The following is a 24,687-nucleotide window of genomic DNA, read 5'->3' as shown; positions in this document are numbered from 1 at the left end:
ATGATTTTCTATTTAAAACCGGTTCGATGGTATCACCATGTAGTTTAGGATATAACGAGTGTCTTGAAACAGTGGCATCTATGAGAATTTCATCGGGTTTATATATTCATGGACGCCGGAAGCGAGGTGCTAGGTGCTAGAGGATGCAATAATTGCACTCCCTGTCCGGAAAAAAGTACAAGTACATATAACAAATTACATACACCGAGAAAGCCGAAGCACGTTTCACCTCCTTAATTAATGTGCTCTTAATAACAATAATAACATCAGAACAAATTTCAATCAATTTAGTTTGAATTAGTTGCGATATGTATAAAGATTTTTTACTCCTAATTCTACATGATTCTTAAGAATCTCGTCTTCCTAGTCAACTCGAAAATGTAGTAGGTCTGTAAAACAGAACCCTCTTTTGTCGAAAATAACGTCGTACGCCACACTACTCTGATTTGCACGAATGCGACTTCTTTTTATTCTCGTCCATCAAAAGTAATTTTTGTAATAATCATTTCTCAACACACAAGATGTTGAGATGTTATGTTTTCTCTATATTATTGTACGGAGCGGAGGCGTGGACGCTTACAGACACCACTATTAAAAAACTTAAAGCATTTGAGATTTGGCTTTATAGAAGAATGCTGAGAATGTCATGGACAGCAAGGATCACGAACAAAAAAGTTAGAAGAATGAAGAAGGAACCGGAGATTGTGTTTAGCATCAAACGCATAAAATTGCAGTATCTGAGACACGTTATGAGAAATCAGCACCCGCACTCCCTGCTTCAGTCCATATTGCAAGGTAAAGTCAAAGGTAAGCGCGGACCCCGTAGAAAGAGAGTATCATGGCTGCGAAATTTGCGAACATGGTTTAAGAAAACGTCAACGGAACTGTTTCGAGCAGCAGCGAGCAAGGCTATGATTGCCAATATGATTTCCAACATCCGAAACAGATAGGAACCAGAGGAAGAAGAAGAAACACACAAAGAACCGATTGTTGACTTTAATTCAACAAGTTATTATAAAATTAGTTCTATATTTTATATTGGTTAAGAGTATGTGTAGATGATGATGCACCTCATCTGTATCATAAGCCCTTCGTGTCACACTTTGTCACATGTCTCACTGTCATCTAGGAATGCAGTAGCAGTGCATTACTTCTGGGTGAATCCCTCTATGATGCATTCGGTCAACCTGGACCGTGCAAGTTCGGCAAAGCGTCCCCTATTTCTACCCTCTATACGCTCTGAGCTTCGCTGGTGGCGCTCCTAGCGGATTACTGGAATTATCTTTCACCGGTAATTTTTAAATTTATTATTTATGTGTTATCGCTTAATATTTACAACGCTAAAAAGTAATTAAATTGTAATAGATTTTTTTAAGATTTTGCTAATCATTTTGACGTTCTATTGATGAAATATTAATTTCTTACTTCGGATACTTTCACAATTATCATGTAGATGGCGCCAAGATTAATTTATAATTACATATTACAGAACATTAAAAAACGCAAATTCAGTATTTAAAACGTAAGTATATTTAAGGTAAAAATATAAACCACAGCTTTGATCAACTAATATTTTTTATAATTAATGTTTTTAATTTTAATTTAAAATTAATCACTTTGACATTTATGTCAAATTTCCGGTAAACGTTTACAGACTTGTCACTACTGGCGCTCATGAATTTATAAATATCCCCTCTACGTACGAGCTCACAGCGTATACTAAAATTCGCACTTTTAATTATATTGGCCAATCATATTAGTCCTGGTTACTGGATAATTGTCAAGGCCATATAGTCCAAGTAATGAAGCTTAAAATAGGACAAAACCTCGCAATTTTTACAGAATGGATCGACTTGCTTGAAAATTTGAGAATAAGTAGTGGATAGTCCAAGGATCAAAATCTATATGATGCTGAAAGGCGCTTTTACCATGGGGGTGGTTGTCACCCCAACTCAGGGGTGGAAATTTTTTATTATATTTTGACCGCAAAAGTTAGTAAAAACATTCATTCTAAGCAAAAAACGTTCTATACATTTTTTTCATAAAATTAATAGTTTTCGATTTATTCGCTATCGAAAGTGTTAGTTTTATATCGACAAAATCAATGTTGTTAATAAGTTTTCGGCTAATAACTCCAAAAGTTTTCGTTTTATCAAAACAACTTTACTTAACAAAAATGTACCTTTTGAAACAATAAACAAAACTGTTTCTTTAATTTTTTTTAAGACCAATAGTAATCGAGCTATTCATTATTAAATATTAGCTCTTCTTCATCAAATGCTAAATACTGTAGTTTCAAAGTCAAAAGACGGGAAAACTATGCATTTTTCGAGGATAACTTGTTCAAACTAATTTAAAGAATTTTAAAATATCTATCTCCAGAAATAAAAACAAAGTCTTTAGCTCAAAAATTAAGTGACATATATTGAAAAGAATATTAGTCCCTACTTTTTTCAGCGAAAAAGTGATCCGAAGCAACCTCCTAATCACCACCCTAATTAAAATTAGTCATTAACCTTATTTGGTCTTCTTTATTTTTATATTATTAATAGGTTCTAGAAGTTGGACCGGCTTAGAATGATTAGTTTAAAAAAAAATGGAGTTAGAAGTGAATAACGAATTTTTGTAGTTTGGAAAAAAATAGCCTTTTCTTCAGAATAGAAAGATTAGCATCAGAGATACGAAAAAATGTTTAAATCTGAAATTGTAGCTTATTTAATTCTCAAGAAACTGGTTTGCAAAAATTTTTACCACAGCAAAAATTGAGTGAGCTATTGATAATTAAAACTTGTAATAACATGCAAAAACCACCTTTACCAACCCTTTCAAAGTCATTTCTTTTTGTGACTGAGGATTTTAAAAATAATTAATATTAATAGACTTATAGATCTTATAAAAACCTACAAAATTATTTTTTGCCAAACTTTCTAAGATAAAAAATAGAAAAGTTACGGTTAAAAAATCAATATTTTTTTTGAAAAAAAAAAGGAGAAATCCAATTGGAAGCATAATAATGTAAGTTAGCGGTGTTTTTAGTCATTGGCCTTATTCATTCTTCTTTATTTATGTATTATTAATAGATTCTAGAAGTTTGACTGGCTTAGAAAGGTTAGTTTTTAAAAAACTGGAGTTAAGAGCGAATAACGAATTTTTTTAGTTTGGTAAAATGTCGATTTCTTCAGAATAAAAAGATTAGCATCAGAGATACGAAAAAATGTTTAAATATGAAATTGTAGGTTATTTAGTTCCCAAGAAATTGGTTTGAAAAAATTTTTTCTACGGCAATAATTTAGTGAATAGTAAATTAGTATATTATTGAAAAACACTTATTTTTTCGATATAAAACTAACACTTTCGATAGCGAATAAATCGAAAACTATTCATTTTATCAAAAAAATGTATAGAACATTTTTTGCTTAGAATTAATGTTTTTTATCAACTTTTGTGGTCAAAATATAATAAAAAATGTCCACCCCCGGGATGGGGTGGCAACCACCCCCATGGTAAAAGCGCCTTTCGGCATCATATAGATTTTAATCCTTGGACTATCCACTACTTGTTCTAAAATTTTCAAGCAAATCTATCCATTCTGTAAAAATTGCGAGGTGAAAAGCTTCAGTTCCTGGACTAATAGTCCAAAAAAATAATAAGAAGAAAAAATAAGATTCAGGTTATGTTATGAAAACGTCAACAATTGTATGTAGTAAATAAAATTAGTTATTAAAATGCAGTACTGCAAGCAAAATAAAATTAATTAAATTTACCTTTATATAATAATTGCATATCATATCAATATTGTGGAGCAATATATAATTTTTCTGCTTCATTGACAGAAGGTATGAAATATACGTCAATTTGACAATTTCAATTGACAATATGAATTATTTAAGATAGTTGCAATATTTCTCCGCGACTCGCGCAGGGTCGTTTCTCGTTTCCCCTTCCAAGTACTTGCACACCGCGAGTAGCTCGCTGCAGTGTTTAGTCATAGATAAATAATATATAGTATTACCGTGTTTAGTCAGCAAGTCAGCATCATCAGTATCAGTGGTACTACAGCCCTAGTTGATACTCGACCTTCCCCAGTCTAGTCTATTTCGCCAGTAGTTTCTGTTCATCGCCAACCATTGACAGTTTTCTGCGCGGATCTTTCTCGCGTCCTCTTCCATAACGTCCCTCCATGTTCAATGTTCAGTTCTGAAACTAAATTGTGCTTCTAGTACTAGTTATCTATTGTTTAAGACTCTTCTTTTAACCTAGCTAGTAATTACCTTCTCCAACCATGCTTATTGATGATAGTAGGACTATTGGTCTGTAGTTTTGAGGAAACATTCCATTTTGTCCTGCTTTTCTAAGCATTATCACTAGCGTTTCTTTTCCTTTTTTAAGAAATCTTCGTAGTTTAACTATCGAATTTATGATGTGCAGGTTTTTTAGTGAACTGTTCATTATCCTATTTGGTCCTGGTGTCTTTAGATTTAATTATTTTGACTTCTTTTGGAGATCTCATTTATCCCTATTTCTACTGATTTTTGTAAAAATCTTCTGTGGCTACTTTTTACTTCTTCTGTGAAATCTATATATTTATCCTTATGGTAATTTAGCCAGAGTGGGTAGGTACCAGTTTTCATTATCTTCATGTCAGTACTTTGTTACCTCATAGGTGGGAAATATTAGCAAATATAATTGAACAACTTAGTTATCTAAAAACCACAAGACAAATAGCACAGAAACGATTTTATGTGCGTTTCTAGTACGTCGCGATGATTAGTATTAATTTAATATGAAAGACTAAAGTTCAATGAAGGAGGTTTTTTAAATACAAGATTATTAAATAATATCTACTTGAGTCTGTGTATTTATATTTAAATAATCAGATAAAAGTAGCGAAAACAGCTTAGGTGTAATAGGCCTGGATCCCGCGTACCAAAAAAAGTTTATTAATAGCAAGCTGAAAATTTTTTAATAGCTTAACGGTGTCTAGTCGGACAAAATTTGATGTAAGGGAACACTGGAACAGGGGAAGTTTTAATTGTGGAACGTGTCATCCTGACAAGTTTATGATTGTGAAAACTAGCAGGTTGTTTTTAAGTTTATTCAATAGCAAACTTTATATAATATATGAAAAAATGTGTGTCCGATAGATATGTTGGGCATCTTAATAAGTCCGACACGTAGAACATGTCAAATGACAGGAATTATGTTGGTGGTAAATAGCAATCTGATGTTTGCATGAGAGTTTAATGAAAGGGTAACAAATCAATTAGAATAAGCTTTGTCCGACAAAATACATGGGACATTTTCGTAGTCTGATATTTGAAACCTGTAAACTGTTCCACTATTAAAACTTTCCCTGTTCCAGTGTTCCCGTACATCAAAGTTTGTCCGACTAGACACCGTTAAACTATTAATAAATTTTCAGCTTGCTATTAATAAACTTTTTTTGTTACGCGGGATCCAGGCCTATAACGAATATTTTTGTTTAAATTGTTGTTAAAATTTCATTATGTACGGAAAACATAAAATGTGTTTTTGTTATATTTAATAAAAGAAACCCAGTACCTTCTGATCTATCACATACATAAAAACAAAGGAATAACACCGGTTTTCAGATCAAACAAGAACTTAGACAAATACATTAAGAACAATAAGAACCTAAAAAAAAACAATTACAGAGATGTGTATACAAACTGACATGTCTCTCTCTCTCTCTCTCTCTCTCTCTCTTTCTTCTCGTTTCTCCATTACTGAGAATCGTGATTTCTTCCAATGTTCCTAACAATGTTTCTCCATTGGTCTCTATCTTCAGCTGCTCTAAGAGATTCGCAGAATGAGTTTCCAGCTGAATTCTTTATTTGGTCGGACCATCTAGTTGGAGAAGTATTAGAAATCAAATAGATTATATTTTAGTAAACAAAATATTCAGAAACAGCTTTACATATGTCAAGACTTATCCTGGAGTAGACTTAGAGACGGACACCACGTTCCACTGGTGGGAGTATTTCGCGTCAAACTCAAAATAGTGACGAAAACATCATTATAGACAAACAGAGTAAAATTAGAACGTGGAAAGAATATGTAAACGCCCTGTGGGGCGTGGGCCCCACGTTGGGAAACACTACCTAAGCTATCTTTATTAGAGTCTATGGAAATTAATAAATTAAAAAATACAGATAAATTCTGAATGGCCAACTTGAGATAAACAGCTCCCCACGGCTCAACCCATTCAGTTAGAGACTTAAGTGCAGACACAGAGTAAAATAGATCACTTGAGAAAGGTACTCTGCCTAAACAGCTGCAGTGACATCAATTTGTAATAAATTTTGAGGAAGTATTGAAAACAAAATTTTTCAATGTTTTATTGTTAGATATTTTTGAACTTTTACGTTGAATACCAATTACATTACTTACAATATTATTATTAATACCATACACTTGAAACTACGCACAAGAGACTATACAAGAGTACATACACACTGTATACTGAGACCACTTAAGATCTATATATCGCGGATGCTGTTTGTTAACAACTGATGTATTTATCTTTAACCCGCACGTTCTCATATTCGTTGAACGCGTCTGATAATAACTCTGCCAGCATTTTTATCATTGATAAGAAATGTCAGTACATGACCTGCTCGTAACAAATAATTAGCATTATGATAAGGTACCTTACGAGTTGTGTTATTTTTTGAAAATAAGTTTAGAAACGCGAAAACGAAGTTCACTGAAATACGTCATTAGATTAATCATTTTGCAAAGCGATATTTTCCGTGTGATGAATTTATTTCTTTGATCAATGTTTTCAAAAATAATAGACGTAATATGCCTCAACTCAGCAGATGTAGGTAGCGACCATAGCCTAGTATTATGTAAAATAGGAATCACTATGAAATATTTCACACCCAAGAGGGCAGCCAGGGCCCCTGTAAGGGTTACTGGCGCCTGTGTGCAAAAAAAATTTGGCGCCCCTTAAGGCATTTTGGATCATGTTTTTTATGTATTTTTTGACGGTAGGTAGGTAGGTGCTTGAAATAAAGCAAACAAGTGAACTTTAGAAGTGATATTCATAGTCCATTCAACCACGGTCAAATATCGAAAAACCTCCGAATTTTAAAGAACCGCTTGGATTGACTTGAAGTTTGGCATAGACTAACATGTCAAAGAAAAAAAGTGGTATTGTGCCAATATGTGATTTGCCCTGGATATGAGTTTCACCACGTCTCGGAGATGAAAAAACATACGTTAAAAAAATCCGAAATTGGATAAAATATCTAATTTTAAGCCACTTTTGTTCTATCGAGTTTTTTTACTTTTTTGAGTTATTTGCTAGTAAATATGTTCATTTTTCAATAAAAAAAACAAGCGTTTAGAGAGTATGTCACAAATAACTTAAAAAGTAAGTATTTTATCGAAAAAATATTCTTGGCAAAAATATAGCCTATAGAAAAGTGAAACAACAGTGCATATATAAGGTCTGTAGACCCAGCAGGAGCAGAGTTGTAGCTAATGAAAAGTAGGTTCTTATTCGTCAAATTCCAAATCGATTATTTTTACGTGAAAAAACTAAAAATCAAAGTTCCTGAAACCTATTCTCTATCGGCTGCTGCGCGAAATAATTTTTCTAATGTGATTCCACACCATTGTCTAATATTACGCAACCATGAAAGTTTCTTTCGACCAATCCATCTATTTTCCTCCTCTTTTTTATTTAAATAAAATTTTTTATCTAAATAAAATACCTTGGAATTACATTGTCAAGTTACGGAGACCTGGACAAAGAAGTGAGAAATCAAGTACAAAAAGCAAATAGACTGGCAGGATACCTTAATAACACTATATATGGAGATTAACACTGAGATGAAGTCAAGAATTTATAAAGCCAGTGTAAGACCAATAATAACTTATGCATCAGAAACAAGACCCGCTACAGCCATAACACAAAGACTACTGGAAACGGGCGCGATGAGCGTACTGAGAAGAATTCCAGGAAATACACTGAGAGATCGAAAGAGGAGTAAAGACATTAGAAGACAATGTAACGTACAGTGTATAAACGAATGGACACTAAATAAAAAAAAGAATGGAACAACCACATAACCAGAATGGGGGAGACACGTGTGGTCAAAATAGCAAGAGATAAATCACCAATCGGTAGAAGAAGTACCGGCCGACCGCGCAAAGGATGAAGTGCCAACCTTCCATAGAGGTATCAATCCGGCAATGAACAAGCAGAATTACTTATAAAGAGGAAGAAGAAGAAGAATTAAATGGCCGAAGTATTCTCTTTTCCTCCTCTTTTTTCCTATTTCTAATTCTATTTAATTTGTCAACTTTTATTTTTTTTTGTTTGTTTTTTTCCAAATTTTTTTGCAATTTTGGACCCAGGGTTTTGGCGCCCGTGTGCATTGCACACTTTGCACATATGGTAGCGGGGGTTCTAAGGGCAGCACCAACACAAACAAAAATCAAAGTCGAAGGACTACGTACGGAATCCGCGGAATACTTATACAAGAAAAGAATATCAGAGAAGATTGCTGAGAATGGAATATTAGAAAACGATAACATCGAGGAAAGCTGGCTAAAACTCAAAGATAACATAATCAACGCTGCAACAGAACCACTTGGAGAGAGAAAAGTAACGAATACTAACATATTAAAAAAGAAAACCCCGTTTCTCTATTATTTCTTTTATTTCCATTTCATTAAATCGCCTTTGCTCTGTTTGTTCTTGATCGAAACTTTCCATCAGCTCTTCTTCTTCATATTCTGATACGGGTATTTCATTTAGAAACTATTCGAAGTGTTCTTTTTATCTGTTCAGTATTTCCTCGTCACTTATTTCTTCCATTTTTGCTTTTGTGTTATCCAGGTTTTCTTTGGTAACCCTTTTTTCATTGTTTACCCCTTGATATAAGTTTATGGCTAGTTTCTTACTCGTTTTATATTAAAGCTAAAAGGACTGAAGGAGGTAATAATAAGAGATAACACCTATTTTGGTGGGGGTGTAATGCTAGTTCGCCTCCATGTGGTGCACCCTGGGTAACGCTAAATGAACTAGCAAAAATTTGGCGGCAGACGAACGAAAAACAAAAAACAATATCCTGCCAACATCACAGATCACAAACAGAAATCTTATCTATACGTAAACATACGATAAGGAACAAATAAAGGTTCTTCTCAGAACCAACTGACTAGAGATCTCGGACCGTGTATTCGAGTCTGTCACCTTAACATCGAGGGCATAAGCCAGGCAAAATGCCAAGTGTTGCAAAAAATCCTACACGATAACGACATTGACCTGATTGCCATACAAGAGACCCATACTGAAGACAAAGTCCAGCTTGATTTAAGGGGAAAGATACCTGGCTACGATTTACTGGGAGCCACCTATGATAACCATTACGGCGTCGCAACCTACATTCGCTGCAATATAGAAAATGGTTTCCTACTTTCTGCTTCCAATGAAAATAATATACATGAAGTAGTCACCAAGATTGGAGATATTACCGTAGTTAACATATACAAACCTCCAGCCACTACATGGAACCCAGAAGTGCTAAAGACTCATCCACATCCTACTATATACATTGGCGACTTCAACAGCCACCACGAAATGTGGAAGTACACCACGAATGATGAAAATGGGGAGGCACTAGTAGAATGGTCCGAAGAGCAAAACACATATCTAGTTTTTGATGCCAAAGACAGAGGAACATTTAAATCAGCTGCATGGAGAAAAGAATATAACCCAGACCTATGTTTTGTCTCAAAAGATACCAATGACAGACCACTAACAACTGCGAGAAGTGTCCTTGCAGACTTCCCACATACTCAACATCGTCCGGTGCTTATCACCATCGGAATATCAATTCCAATAATTAGATCATATCCTCGACCCAGGTGGAATCTTAGAAAAGCAAACTGGAAGAAGTTCTCTGAACAACTAGACCGGACCTTGAGCTGGGTCCCTCCAACCAGCAAACATTATGAGAGGTTTGTGGGCGCAGTAATAAGCACTGCCAAGAAAACCATCCCTAGGGGGTATCGCAAAAAATATGTGCCTGGATGGACTGAAACATGTGAAGACTTATACACGAAGTTTCTCGAAAGTGGTGACCGAGAAATAGCCGATGAGCTTTTACACAACATCGATACAGCTAGACGCCAAAAATGGATAAAGACTGTCGAAAACCTTGACTTCAAAAAATCAAGCCGGCAGGCATGGTCCTTGTTGCGGAAAATTGGAGGAGCTAACCAGCTAGAATCCAGAGAGTCTAAAATGTCTCCTAACAAGGTTGCCTCCCATATAGTATCTCTATCCAGAGCTCCACGAGATCGAACACATACTACCAACGTGAAAAGACACTTAAGGGCATTAAAACAAATGAACAGAACGAACTCCGAATATTCAGCAAGAATACTTATTTCTGAAATCACACATGCGCTGAAAGAAATGAAATCAGGTAAAGCACCTGGCTTTGATGGTATCCATCCAGAGTTCTTGATACACAGTGGTGCATACACGAAACAGTGGCTTGCAATGTTCTTTAATGATATACTTCAGTCAGGTAACATTCCTTTCTCACTTAAGCGAACAAAGATAATTGCAATTCCGAAACCGGGCAAATCAAACGATAAGCCAGAAAACTACCGCCCCATAGCTCTACTCAGCATGGTATATAAACTATTAGAAAAGCTTCTCCTCAACAGAATTAGTCACAGGATACTAGAAAATGTCCCCATTTAACAAGCTGGCTTCCGCCCTCATCGAAGCTGTACGGACCAAGTGCTGTCATTAACAACTTTTATAGAAGCTAGTTTTCAAAAGAAACAAAAGACAGCAACAGTATTTATAGATCTAACAGCAGCATATGATACTGTTTGGAGACAGGGATTAATATATAAACTGGCCCGCATTATCCCCTGCAGAAAGATAATTAACCTCATTGACAACATGCTGACCAACAGAGCCTTCCAGGTTATAATGGGAAAGGAGACGAGTAGACAGATGAAACTTAACAATGGTCTTCCACAGGGTTCTGTCCTTGCCCCTTTACTTTTCAGCCTCTATATTGCTGACATGCCTGAAACCGAATCTTGGAAGTTTGGATATGCTGACGACTGGACCCTTGCAACAAGCCACCAATCTTTAGAAACTACAGAAATCACTCTCACGAATGACTTATCCATCCTCAGCGAATACCTTAAGAAATGGAGACTACAGCCAAGTACTACAAAAACTGAAGTATCAGCTTTTCATCTAAATAACAAGTTGGCAAACAGAGAATTACGAGTGTATTTTAATAACAAGCTGTTAAAACACAATAAATACCCGAAATACCTTGGGGTTACTCTAGACAGAACGCTCACATTCAGAGAACACCTGACGAAAACAGCAGCAACATTGAAAACACGCAACAATATAATACAGAAACTCTGCGGCACTACATGGGGATCAACAGCATCAACATTAAGATCCTCTGCTCTTGGCCTGATATATCCGGTGGCAGAATACTGTGCTCCAGTGTGGCTAAATAGCAGGCATACCCACCTGGTCGACACCCAACTAAACCGTACTATGCGTATGATAACAGGCACAATTAAGCCCACCCCTACAATGTGGCTACCTACCCTTAGTAATATAGCACCACCCAACCTACGCCGCGAACATGCATTGGTTAAAGAATATAACAAAATAATGGACAGTCACCAGCTTCTAGTCCACAACGACATCCCCGATATTCTTGGAAACCGTCTCCGATCCAGGTTACCCCCTCTACAATCTGCTCAAGCGCTGCAGCAATCCAACTTTGACTTAAATACCCGATGGAGAGAAGATTGGGAAAGTAGGACAGATCCGCATTACCATAGTCTACCGGACATCATAGGGAAACCTGGCGAATTTGAACGTCCCCGTAAGATTTGGGCAGCCCTTAATCGAATTCGAACAAACTGTGGAAGATGCGCCGACTCCCTCCACAGATGGGGTAAACTCCCCTCGCCTTCTTGTGACTGCGGCGCTGCAAGACAGACGATCAGTCACATTGTTCAGGACTGCCCACGCAGAGCATACACAGGCGACCCTATAGACTTTGTAATGGCAACCGAAGGGTCAATCGAATATATAAAAAAATTGGACATCTGTTTGTGATGCATTGTATAATGCATAAATCTAAATATATTCTGTGATATACTTAAGCCATACGCTAAATAAAAAATAAACCTATTTTGAACTAGACATGATGATTTTTTTGTAAACAAGTTTTTGGACTAGCCATGGGCTCTTGGATCATTATCTTCATTATTAGCAGATATTTATTTTCATGAAGGAATTCTAACGAAACTTTTTGAATAAAAATGACCAAAAACCGAGTTGGTGTATGGTGGAGATATGTGGATGACCATTCCATTTGGCCTCATTGCTTCATGGTCCAGAAGCACTGAGAGAAGTGGATGAATATAACATAAAGAAAGGCTGTATAAAGAAACAGTATCACTCACCAAATTCTATTGTATCAATCCGTGATTCAATTCCTTTAGTACTACTGATGCAAAATCCACTTCATTTTGTAGCAGATTATTATAACTTATATTTTTGAAGAGCAAGTTTTACAAAATATTGAGGCTTGCTTTATATTAACGTATATGAGTAAAAGAAAACTTACAATAATTTATGTTCTTTGAATTATCCAAAATACGACACTGTCAACTTAGCACGTCGCCATACGTTGCTCAGCAACCAATGTTTGTATGCCAAACTATCTTTGAAATAGTAAACACGTTGAAAGTGACACGTCCCACATTGTGGTTTGGGTTATTTTACGCTTTTGAACAATAAAAATGTCGTACAGAGATATTCGCAGTAAGTTACTATTAAATAGCGTTCTTTATATTTATTGTTATCATAAGGTTTTAGTGAGTTTCAATTAATTTTAATGAACCGTTACCATAGGCGTAGGTGACATACATTTTTATTCCATTTTAGCAGAAACTGCTAGGTTTACTTATAAAAGTTAGTTGGTGATATAAAATATTGTTGGGGTTAATAGCAAATTAATGTTTCATATCAAGATCTCCAATGTTTATCTCTTTATTCTTAGGTTGCTTGTTCACCGCACCCAGTCCTAGCTGTCTTATTATTATACAGTGATGAGCGCGCTAATAACCGGCAAAATAGCTCAAAAGATGGAAAACATAATACATTGCGAAACAAAATGAGATGAAACTATTAGAAGTGGAAATTATCGTTATAAACGTCTAAAATAACATTGCATTACTTAGTTTTTCACCTTTAGACGTATCAGAGGAGTATGACAAATATCACTGTGACAGTAGAATTTTATAAAATACTCCCGTCACAGACTTCAGGAGCGGAATGTAAGTTTACCGCTGAATATTTCACATCTACTAAGCTTCAATACCAAAACTATTAATGATATTATCATACAATTTCTTAAAGATTCTAAAATAAAAATTTAATATGACATCTTCAATCTTCAACTTTCAAATATCTGTGGCAAAAAGTTTATCTAATGCCATCCCCTCATTGTGAACACACACACACACAGACGTCTAAAGGTGGGAAACTATGTACTGTAATGTTAATTAATACGTTTATAATGATAATTTCCACCTACACTAGTTCCATCTCTTTTTGTTTCGCAATGTATTATGTTTTCCATCTTTTAAGCTATTTTACAGATTATTAGCGTGCTCATCACTGTATATTGTAGTGTGTAGTAGATTTAGTAATAATTTTTTGCTCTTTCTCCTTCTTCCTTTTTATAGACAATTTTGCTTGTAGGTCTGGATTCCACGTATGAAAGAAAAGTTTATTAATAGCAAGCTGAAAATTTGTTAATAGCTTAAGGGTGTCTAGTCGGACAAACTTTGATATATGGGAACAACGGAACAGGGGAAGTTTTAATTGTGGAACAGGTTAAAAATTTGGAACGGTCAGACCACGAAAACGTCAAATAGATTTTGTCCGACAGAACTTCCAATTGATTTGTTACCCTTTCATTAAACTCTCATGCAAAAATCAGGCTGCTGCTTATCACCAAATGGGCATTATAGTAGTGAGTGGAACAAGTAGAACATATCAAAAGACAGGAATTATGACAGGTGACAAATAGCAGTCTGATTTTTGCATGAGAGTTTAATGAAAGGGTAACAAATCAATTGGAAGTTATATCGGCCAAAATACATGTGACGTTTTCGTGGCCTGACCGTTCCAAATTTTTAACCTGTTCCACAATTAAAACTTCCCCTGTTCCAGTGTTCCCATATATCTAAGTTTGTCCGACTAGACACCCTTAAGCTAAACACAAATTTTCAGCTTGTACGTTAGAATTCTAAAGCTTTTATCGCGTATCACCATGTTTAATTTTTTTTCTTATTAATAATATTTAAGGATATATCATACACTCACATACCTTCAGCCGTTTTGATATCAGCACTTTTATGCCCTTTTGTTACAGCTGTTATGTTCGGTTTTTCTAGCCTTAACCCTTGATTATTTCCTTCATGAGCTACCCGCTTTCCAATGAGCTGTTCTATCTCCACCAGAAAAAGTGTCAAGAATAGTCAGAATAGACCTTAAATTTTTTTCAAAATTTCCGTAGAACCTAGGAAAAATAGATTTTCTATCTCGCTCTAACACTACGCTCTTATGGAAGGCGCTGTTGTCAGATGTTGTGAAATGCCAAGTTTTTCAGGAGATCTATGCAAATTTTATTTTTGTGGTCCCGTAACGAGAGCCCCTTTACTAACTCCCGGCCGTCACCACCTTTCCAACGACACCCATTTTGTTACGACCTGTCGAGCAGTTAACGCATGAACTTGAAAAGCGTCAAAACTGAGTAGAGTGAACCTTAGGATTTTCAGCAACCTATTTACTTTCTAATTCTCATTCAATTATAGAAGTGAAGTTGAGTCTGACATTGATTCCATTCATTTTTGTTTTTTATTTGTAGAAGTGTATTTGAAGATTTCTTAGAAGTCATAGGTAGTACGCTTCAAGAGATTGTTGGATTATTAATATTATGTCACACTAATATGACGGTGTCTTATAGGCAAAAGTTCCTGTAAATGTTTGTTTTGGTAGATACGTATTGTTGATTTTAGATGAAAGAAATTTTCAACTTATTTCCATTTTTAGTCCAACTTAACCAACTGTCATACCAAAGTTCCATCATTGGCGCCACTGTGAAATGAACAATGCAATTTGGTATTCAAAGCATATTTATTATGCTACACCAGTACGTCAATAAACCTTTGAGAATTATTAAAATACCGAAAAGTTTACTACTCAACAGTATATTTTACCAAATTATACACTTACAGGCACAAAATTCCGCCACCCAAAATTTTTGATTAAGTTTGACAATCTATAACTTTCTTATTTGTACTCCGATTTTCAAGAATTGTGCATCAGTTAGTAGGTACTGTAGTAATTAGTGATTACCAGATTGTTAATAAAGAACTTTATTGAATAAGCAAGGTTATAAACATTGTTCTTGTTCCACATCGAACATCGAACCCCCCTCTCGTCCAAGGGCGATGCCATGCCCCGTGACCGCTGACAACCGTCCATAGACACTGTTGCCAGATGTCATCTTAACATTACAACATCTCCCTTTTTCCAAAAATATAGAAACATATAAAACTAAAAATATAATACTTAATTTAAATGCAATAGTCCTTCAGATAGGCAGGTTTTCTAATAGTTCGTCCAAACTTATTTGTAGGAGGAGATCCTGTTTCATTATTGCTAGGTTGAACAGTCTTAGCAATATTATTGTGAATGTTACTAACAGGCAAACTTGGCCTGGGTATACCTTCTGAAAGAGGAACATCACACTTAGGATTAACTACAACATCATTGTGCGATTTTCTTAACTGAAAAGTGTTTCTTCTCAAAAACCGACCATCAGACTTTTGTATTACATAAGACCTAGGAACCTGACAAGGTTGAACAATTTTGGCAGGCGACCATAACTTAGATCTACCGTCTTGAACTAAGACATTGTTGCCTGTTTCAAATTTTTTTCTAGAAATTGCAGTCTGATCATAACTTAGTTTATAATTAGCTTTAGACGCTATGTATTTGCTTACTGACATTTGTACAAAGTTTAGGCTTTAGAAGCTTTGTGTTACATGGTAATTTATCGCGCAACACACGTGACATTAGCATTTGGGAAGGTGAATAATTCATACCCGTGATAGGTGTGTTACGATAAGCGAGTAAAGCCAAGTTTACATCTTCATTATTTTCAGCACATTTCTTCATCAGTCTCTTGGCTATACCCACTCCCTTTTCCGCTAACCCATTGGATTTAGGATACATTGGACTTGATGTTATTATATTTATCCCCCACTCCTTAGCAAATACCTTAAGCCTATAACTACTAAATGGCATATTGTCAGATATCATAACAGATGGTATTCCGAACAGTGAAAAAATTTCTTTTAAAACACTAATTACACTTTCTGAAGTTTTGTTTCGTAATTCCTTTATTTCTAGCCATCTGCTATAATAATCTACTAGGACTAAATAGTCTTTATTGCCAAATTGAAATAAATCAACCCCTACTTTATTGAAGGGCAGGTCTGGGACTTGATGGGGTATTAAAGGTTCCTTTGAATTTGATATGTTAAATTTTTCACAAATGGAACAACTTTGTACCACCTTAACAATATCATTACTCATGCCCGGCCAATATAGTACAGATCGTGCTCTATTTTTAGATTTGTTAATGCCATAATGGCCAGTGATCGTCTAGTGGTTAGGACCCCACACCTGACACCATGTAGTAATTAGTGATTACCAGATTGTTAATAAAGAACTTTATTGAATAAGCAAGGTTATAAACATTGTTCTTGTTCCACATCGAACATCGAACCCCCCTCTCGTCCAAGGGCGATGCCATGCCCCGTGACCGCTGACAACCGTCCATAGACACTGTTGCCAGATGTCATCTTAACATTACAACAGGTACATGTATTGATGTCGTTTTTTATTATTCCGGTAACAAAAAATTTTTGTTTAGATGGCATTATAAGGGGGAAGGGGGTGAATGGAAACGTTATATTTTCTCCTAACTTTAAACAATTCTGTGGAAAAATTGGATGGCTGATTTTGTTTCATACTCCTTTTGTATTATCCTGGAGGTATCACTTAGGTTTTGTTTTTTAACTTATCTGAATATCTCTTTTCTTGTAAGAGCTGTAAATAAAAACACTGCTTTGAAGGTTTTTTTAATTAAAAATATCAAGCGCACTAAAATGAACAAAACAAAACAATTCAATAGCGGGTATGTCCAACTGCGTGGACGTGTCACGTATGTCCAACAACGACTGCTCGCAATCTGTTTAGCATCGAATAAAGATGTGTTATCCTTGCCTGGGGAATAGCCCGATATTTCTCTACCAGGTCCAGAACTGTACCTCCATCCTAAGCCTCCAGAAGTTTTCTGGAGGCTTAGGATGAAGGCGAATAGCTTTTTTAATTCATCCCATAAATGCTCAGTAAGATTGAGATATGGACTTCATACGGGCCATTCTAATCTTATCCATCCAACCTCTATTTTATGAGTCCATCTGTGTTTTTATTTACAAAAAATGGTATAGCTCTTACAAAAAAAAGAGATATTCGGATATTTCAAAAAACAGAATTTTAGTGATGCCTCCGGGATAATATGACAGGACTATGAAACAAAATCAGCTCTTCTATTTTTCCACAGAATTTTTTAAAGTTAGGAGAAAATACAACGTTTCCATTCACCCCTGTATAATGCCATGCAATCAAAATTTTTGTGTTACCGGAAAAATATCAAACAATATCAATAAATGTAGTTACAAACTGGTGCAAGAATATTGAAAATCGGAGTATAGATAATAAAGTTATAAATTGTCAAACTTAATAAAAAATTTTGGGTGGCGGAATTTTGTGCCGGTGAGTGTATTTACAAAAAAAAAATAGTACAAAAAGTGGTAAAAATTTTAAAAATAGTACAACTATAATGATTAACTGATTAAAATATGTAAACATAACGTATAATATTGTGCAATTGATCAGTGCATCAAACAACGTCAGTCAATATTATCGCATAATGCAGTACTAAGATTCGCAACTAAAGTCCAAACTATGATTAAAATGATAACTTTTTATACTGTTATTGTTGGATATATTATGTCAAAATCAGAATATTAGATTATAGTTTATCGTCATATCCTTCATAAGGAAAAGTTTACGAAAAGATGCAATACAATACGTTAATGCGCCATTCTTCTTTTTTTGCTTCCTAACCCTGGATGGGTCTTTGCCTTTCTGGCTATATTCTTCCATTCCGACCTCTCTTGTGCCCTTCTCCTTCATTGTGTAACATTAAATATAGTGTTCATGGTCGTCTTCCACGGCATCCCACCATCTCCTCTAGGCCTCCCTTTTTTTTGTCTTCTTATCAGCTTCTATTGTAATATTTTCTTTGTTGTTTTTGTATCTTCTTGTCTCTGAAAGTGTCCCAGCCGTGATACTCTTTGACTTTTCACAAATTTTACAATATTGTACCCTTCATTTAATCCATTGTATTACCCACCTAATCCCACCATATTGGGCTGCATAGCTCTGAGTGCCTAACAACCAGAGGCCAGCCAGAGAGAAGAGTGACAAGTCAACATTTTTCGACAGTGAAAAAGATAACCTAACCGCTTTACACATATTGTCATTCTTTTACCTTTGTTTGAATAAATAGTTTTAAATAGTGTCTGATTTCACAGTTTTGGTAATTTCGAGCCTCCGGAAAACATACCTCCCTTATAACTGGCGCCCAACGTGGGCGTCACACCCACTCAAGTTATCTTTTTCACTGTCGAAAAGTGTTGACTTGTCACTCTTCTCTCTGACTGGCCTCTGGTAGTTAGCCACTCAGAGCGATGCAGTCCAATATGGTGGGATTAGGTGGATGTTACACCATACATTTCGTCGTTTCTCCTGATTCTCCAGGTACCGTCTTCCTCTTGCACCGGGCAATGTAACTTTCTCAGTATATTTCTCTGGAATGTCTTGAGTGTTGAGCTTCATCTTTTTTCATCATTACCTAGGTTTCAGAACCATAGGTTACTACGGGTCTAATTAATGTTCTGTATATAATAATATAATATATAATATATAATACAATATATAATAAATAATACAATATATAATAAACAACTTTATAAATATGACATAAACCCAAATTATAATATTGACTTTAATACTATGGAACAAGTTCAGGTATACTTTTTAAGGGACTATAGCAATTTGCCTCTATCTTTAAGAAAATTAGTGTTTATCTCCGACAGTTCACAAATGTTCAAAGACTGTTGTATGATATATACAGATGCATCAAAAAATATTGAAGGTGTGGGGTGTGCCTATTGGGAGAGCAGTAATAAAATTAGCAAAATGTTCAAACTAAATTCTATTATGAGTATATACACAGCTGAGTTAATAGCGATAATGGAAGCACTAAAATATTTATCTAGTATAAATCATTCAAAGTTTATAATTTATAGTGACAGTAAAAGTTCTCTAAGTAAAATTAGTGCTATAAATGCTAAATCAAAAGTGAACTACATTGAATTATATATAATAAATAAAATTAAAGAACTTCAGCAACAAGGAAAGTCTGTTAAGTTAGCATGGGTTAAAAGCCACTGTGGAATAACTGGAAATGAAATGGTAGATGAATTGGCTAAAAACGCGGTGACAAAAGGAGTATTAACACATTATCTTTGTACGTCTGGAGATATTGAATCAGATTTATTCAAGGAGCTTAAGAAAGAATGGAAAGAAAGGTATATTGATGAGAACATAAATACAGGAAATCATTACAGATCAATCAGTAACTATATCACAGATAAACCTTGGTTTTCTAAAATGGAGTCGACAAAGGATATGACAAGAACCATATGCAGAATGAGATTTAACCACTGTCTTACACCATCATATATACATACATACATAATCGGTTGCCTCTTTTACCATATTAGGTGTCGAGGATTCCTCCTTTATATAATACTCTCTGCAAATTTACGCCACTTCTTCCTATCTGCTGCTAAAACTTTTGCTTCTTGCCACGATGTTCCTCTTTTCTTGAGTATTTCGTTTACACTAGTGTTCCAGCTTTTCCTTGGTCTGCCCCTCCTGCTTTTACCCACTGCTTTGGCCTCCCATGTCATTTTCACTTGTCTCTCACCACTCATTCTTATCATGTGTCCAGCCCATTTTAACTTCTTTTCTTCAACTTTTTCGTTGAGCGATTTTACCTGTAATTCATGTCTTATATCTTCGTTTCTTCTTTTGTCTAATCTTCTTGCTCCCACCACTTTTCTTAACTATCTCATTTCTGTAGCTTGTAATCTTTTTCTTTGTCTGTCATTAAGTACCCAGTTTTCTGCCCCATATATTGTAATTGGCATATATACAGTTTTATATACTGTCATTTTGGTTTTCCTCGATATTTCTTTTTTGTTTAGGAAATTTTTATACAGTGAATAATAAGTTCTCGTAGCCAATTTTATTCTGTTTCCAATTTCATCTTCTTGTGTACCTTTGTTGTTTAACATTATTCCCAACTACTTAAAGAGGTCTACTTGCTCGATTTTTTGCCCTTCGATTTCAATATTTACAGTTGCTTCTTTGTTAGCTATTGTCATTACTTTAGTTTTCTCCATATTTATTATTAAGTTGTAGTTTTTTAGTTCTTCATTCATTCATTCATTCATTTTAAACTTCCAATATCTCTCAAACTGATATCGATAAAGTCATTTACATATAAAGTATTGGAGAATCGAAAAATTTCGCTAAAATAGTAATTCACTCAGTGGCGTAGAATTTGGAAAGGGTCAATCATTCACTATCCCCTGTCGTACCCCTCTGGCACTAGCTAGAAACGTTTATTAATCACAATTTAGTAGGGTGTATAATAGCCACACTTTCTGTCAGGTATGATAAGGATACGTCAAATAGTTTTAAAGTACTTGGTAACAATAATTTTTAAATTTTTAAATAAAACACCCTGTAACTCAGTAAGTAGCCACATTTTATTCATGAGATTTTAGTTAAATCTTAATATTTTTAGGTCTAGAATCTACAACTCAGAAATTCGACATTCTTAATAAAATTTAACCGTAAAAGGGCCCGTAGTAATATAACTCCAAGAAAAAAAAGAAGAAGAAAAAACGATAAAAAAATTTTGTTAATTAGTAAAAAATTCCCAGGAACCCAATTATCGAAACGGCATTTCAAAATACTTAGTCCCCGCGACGTTATTAAAAAAACAAATTATAAACAAATTTGAATAATTTTCAAATGCCATTTTAGGGGGGAGTTTAATTGAAATTTGAATTTATCAATACATTTACCGAAAACATACATAAAAATAAAATAATGAGATCTTAAACAGGTGAATAATGTTTTGGTAACAACCGCGTTTTTGCCATTGAAAATATAGTAACATTTAATAATCAAATTCAATATCTCAAAAAATATTAAATATTCTTCGACCCACTTTTTTTTTGCTTAATACTAGTAATATAGCGCCACTTAGTCTGTAAAATAAAATATTTTATAGTGCTTATTTAAAACGCTAAAAATAATTTTTTGCAAATATGTTTTTAAAGTTTAATATACAATTATTTAAATAAATAGGGGGTCAAATTTAAATTAGTAAGTCTTATGTGAAAGATTTACCCTTTAACTTTGCAGAAAAAAATCCCATAAACCTTTATTAATAAGTGAATTACCTCAGCAGTTAAAAAAGTAATTTTTTTTGCAAAAATGACCCCTTTTTAATTATTTAAACAATGATCCCCTTGTATGATTTGGATACTTTCTTGAAAATATCTTTTGTACCCACCTAAACTTTGATATAAAATTTGTTTTAACCTGTACGAATTTACGTTTTGACTTTTTTTTATTTTATTAGGCTATTATTTTAAGACCACTTTTTCGTGCTTCAGGATCAATTTCCTTCAACGATACCATTAGTCGTTGTTTGCTCCTGCTAATGATAGCTACTACATCGTCTGCATTTGTTAGTAATTTGTACTGTTTTGGTACTTATGAGCTATTAGTACCTATTTGACAATAGCCTACAACATTTATTTTAATCCATTTACAGAATAATGCTACGGGGTCGTACAATTAGTCACAATTCTTTCAGGTCGTCGCGGTCCATCTTGTTGGAGGTTTTCCCCGACTTCGCTTGTCTGTCATGGTCCTCACTCAAGGAATTTTTTGGCCACCTACCTTTCAACATTCTTGTAACATGTGTCCCCCCCCCCCCCCGCCACCCCGTCTCCATTCTGGTTATTCTACGAACTTTCTCGTTTCTTAGTCTCTTTCGCAAGCTTATTCCAAGCTTTGGACTCTCCATTTTACTTTGTGTACTTCTCAAGTTTTCCGGTGATTTAGAACTCACTGATTGACATCTTTCCTTTTTTCTTGGATTGTGACATTTGTTTTAAACTAAGATCAATTATTTTATTTTTACAGATTTAATAGAAACTCTTCGAGTATTGGGTTATCCGAATTTGGTCTCCATGGAAAGTTTTAGATCCGCCAATTTCCCATTAGTAGCTGATCTTCTAGCGTGGCTATCTAAACGATTTGATCCTGATGTAGAAATTCCTCTAGAAATTGATGATGAACAAGACAGAGTTAAATTAATAAGGAATGTAGCAGAATTTATGGTATGTAGGTACCTATGTTTGAAATTTGAATAGAGATACAAATTTACTATTTTATTATACAAGTAAACCATAAATTTAATGTCAGCATTTGTATCTTCTATTAGCTACTTGAGAGAGAGAGAGAAAGATAGAGAGAGAGAGACTACATAGATATAAATAAAAATATACAGTGATGAGCATGCTAATAACCGGCAAAACAGCGCAAAAGATGGAAAACATATTAAATTGTGAGATAAAAAGAAATAAAACTAGTAGAGTTGTTAAATTTAGCGATACTAACATATAAATTGACATTATATTGATTGTTTCCCACCTTCATACGTATCAGAAGAGTAGGTATGTCAACTAAAACTGTCACTCTGACAGTGGCATTTCTCAAATTCGTCCGATACGTCTAAAGGTAGGAAACAGAAACAATCAATATAATGTCAATCTACAAGTTACTATCGCTAAATTTAACACCTCCACTAGATTCATCTCTTTTTATCTCAGAACTTAATATGTTTTCCATCTTTTACATTATTTTGCCGGTTATTAGTGCGCTCATCACTGTATATATAGCTGTGCAATCGATTTTAAAAAGGCTTTTGACCTTTGACAAGGTCCGACATCACAAAATGCTAGAAATATTGAAAATACGTATAAATCTATACCGGCAAGAGTAAAAGTTAAACAAGAACTATCGGATACAATAAATGTAAAAAGAGGACTGAGACAAGGATGTTTACTCTCGCCTTTACTCTTTAACTTGCATTCAAATGAATTATTTAAGGAAGCCTTAATGAAGACAACAGGTTAGTTGTGAATGGTGTAACCGTGAACAATATTAGATATGCCGATGATACCTTACTGTTAATTGTCAACCTTCGAAATGGAGACGATACTTAAAGAAGAACATTGGTATAGACTTTTAAAAATTTTGGTTTCCCACACTTAATTTTCCACTTATTACCACGTTATAGGATTTTGTTAAATATCTATCAACTCTAAAAACCAATTTGCATATTTATGGATTTAACTTTTTGAACAATAAAATTAACTACATATAAAATTGTACAAGAGGTGTTAGTACATCTAATCGATCTAGCTACAGTTTATTCACATGGCGTATGTACTAGATGTAAACAGTAGTTAACAGCGATGTCGTCATCAGCAACGAACGAAATGGCTATTTGGTTCAGTGTTTGATTATTTTTGGATAACAGTTACTTGTATAATCGCGTAAATTATTACATAATTCATTTAATTAATAAGATTGTTTTCACTATCTATGTATTCAGTAACAATAATTTATATACTATACTATAAAAACTAATAATCGAGAAAAGAGAAAAAATGATCAGTTAATTTTAATATTACACTGTTATTATGGAACTAGTAGATACATTTCGAACACCTTTAACAACTAAAATCGTTGTTTACATTCAGTGCATGTCTTATTGAAATTTAGTGTAGATATAAATACATAATGTGTTTTAGGCAGTAAAAGGCAATATTCGTTTAAATACTAAAAGACTCTACCAAGCCGATGGATACGCCATTAAAGAACTTCTAAAAGTAACAAAAATACTACACGAAGCTCTGCTCAGTAACTTGGAACAAGGCGACGATGAAAACATTGACGATGTTACGCTGGATTTAAGGGATTTTGATTTATCGGATAAGGTAAGTAACAAAATAAATTCTTCTTCTTCTTGACTGACTTTACTTAAACTCGTGGCGAGTCTTCGCTCATCTAATATAGCCTTCCATCTTTAATCCCAGATAAATCGGCTCCAACATCATTCTTTCATCTTTTTCGGGGACAGCCTACTGATCGACTATATACCGTCTGGTATCTCAAAAACAAAGTCTTTAACACTATGTCTTTCTCTGATCTTACCGCACTAGCTGCTCATCTTAACCAGTTAACTTCTATATCTCTGACGATGTTTTCAGTACCATATA

General features: G+C 34.5%; 2 protein-coding genes across 5 annotated transcripts in view; one reads left to right on the top strand and one right to left on the bottom strand.

The window, feature by feature from the left end:
• LOC114333158 (galactokinase) overlaps window positions 1-24,687 on the bottom strand; it is a 103,642-nt gene that overhangs the window by 24,335 nt on the left and 54,620 nt on the right. The window contains exon 1 of one of the 4 annotated variants that reach the window (XM_028282989.2): window positions 12,669-12,864. The exons of 1 other annotated variant lie outside the window; for it this stretch is intronic. The gene's annotated coding sequence lies outside the window, so the exon portion shown is untranslated. Of the gene's footprint in view, window positions 1-6,411; window positions 6,637-12,504; window positions 12,865-24,687 lie in introns of those variants that run through there. 2 more of the 4 variants (XM_028282990.2, XM_028282988.1) reach the window with 2 other exon arrangements.
• LOC114333156 (clusterin-associated protein 1) overlaps window positions 12,766-24,687 on the top strand; it is a 38,285-nt gene continuing 26,363 nt past the window's right edge. Inside the window, exons 1-3 of the mRNA XM_028282986.2 lie at window positions 12,766-12,865; window positions 22,544-22,740; window positions 24,220-24,405. Coding sequence (XP_028138787.1) covers window positions 12,844-12,865; window positions 22,544-22,740; window positions 24,220-24,405 — 405 coding nt within the window. The 5' untranslated portion in view covers window positions 12,766-12,843. The remainder of the gene's footprint in view (window positions 12,866-22,543; window positions 22,741-24,219; window positions 24,406-24,687) is intronic.

Source organism: Diabrotica virgifera, chromosome 8 (genome assembly GCF_917563875.1).
Source record: "Diabrotica virgifera virgifera chromosome 8, PGI_DIABVI_V3a".
In the NCBI taxonomy this organism is placed as follows: Eukaryota; Metazoa; Arthropoda; class Insecta; order Coleoptera; family Chrysomelidae; genus Diabrotica; species Diabrotica virgifera.
The sequence above is the reverse complement of the archived record's forward strand: the minus strand, read 5'-3'. Positions and strand labels throughout refer to the sequence as shown.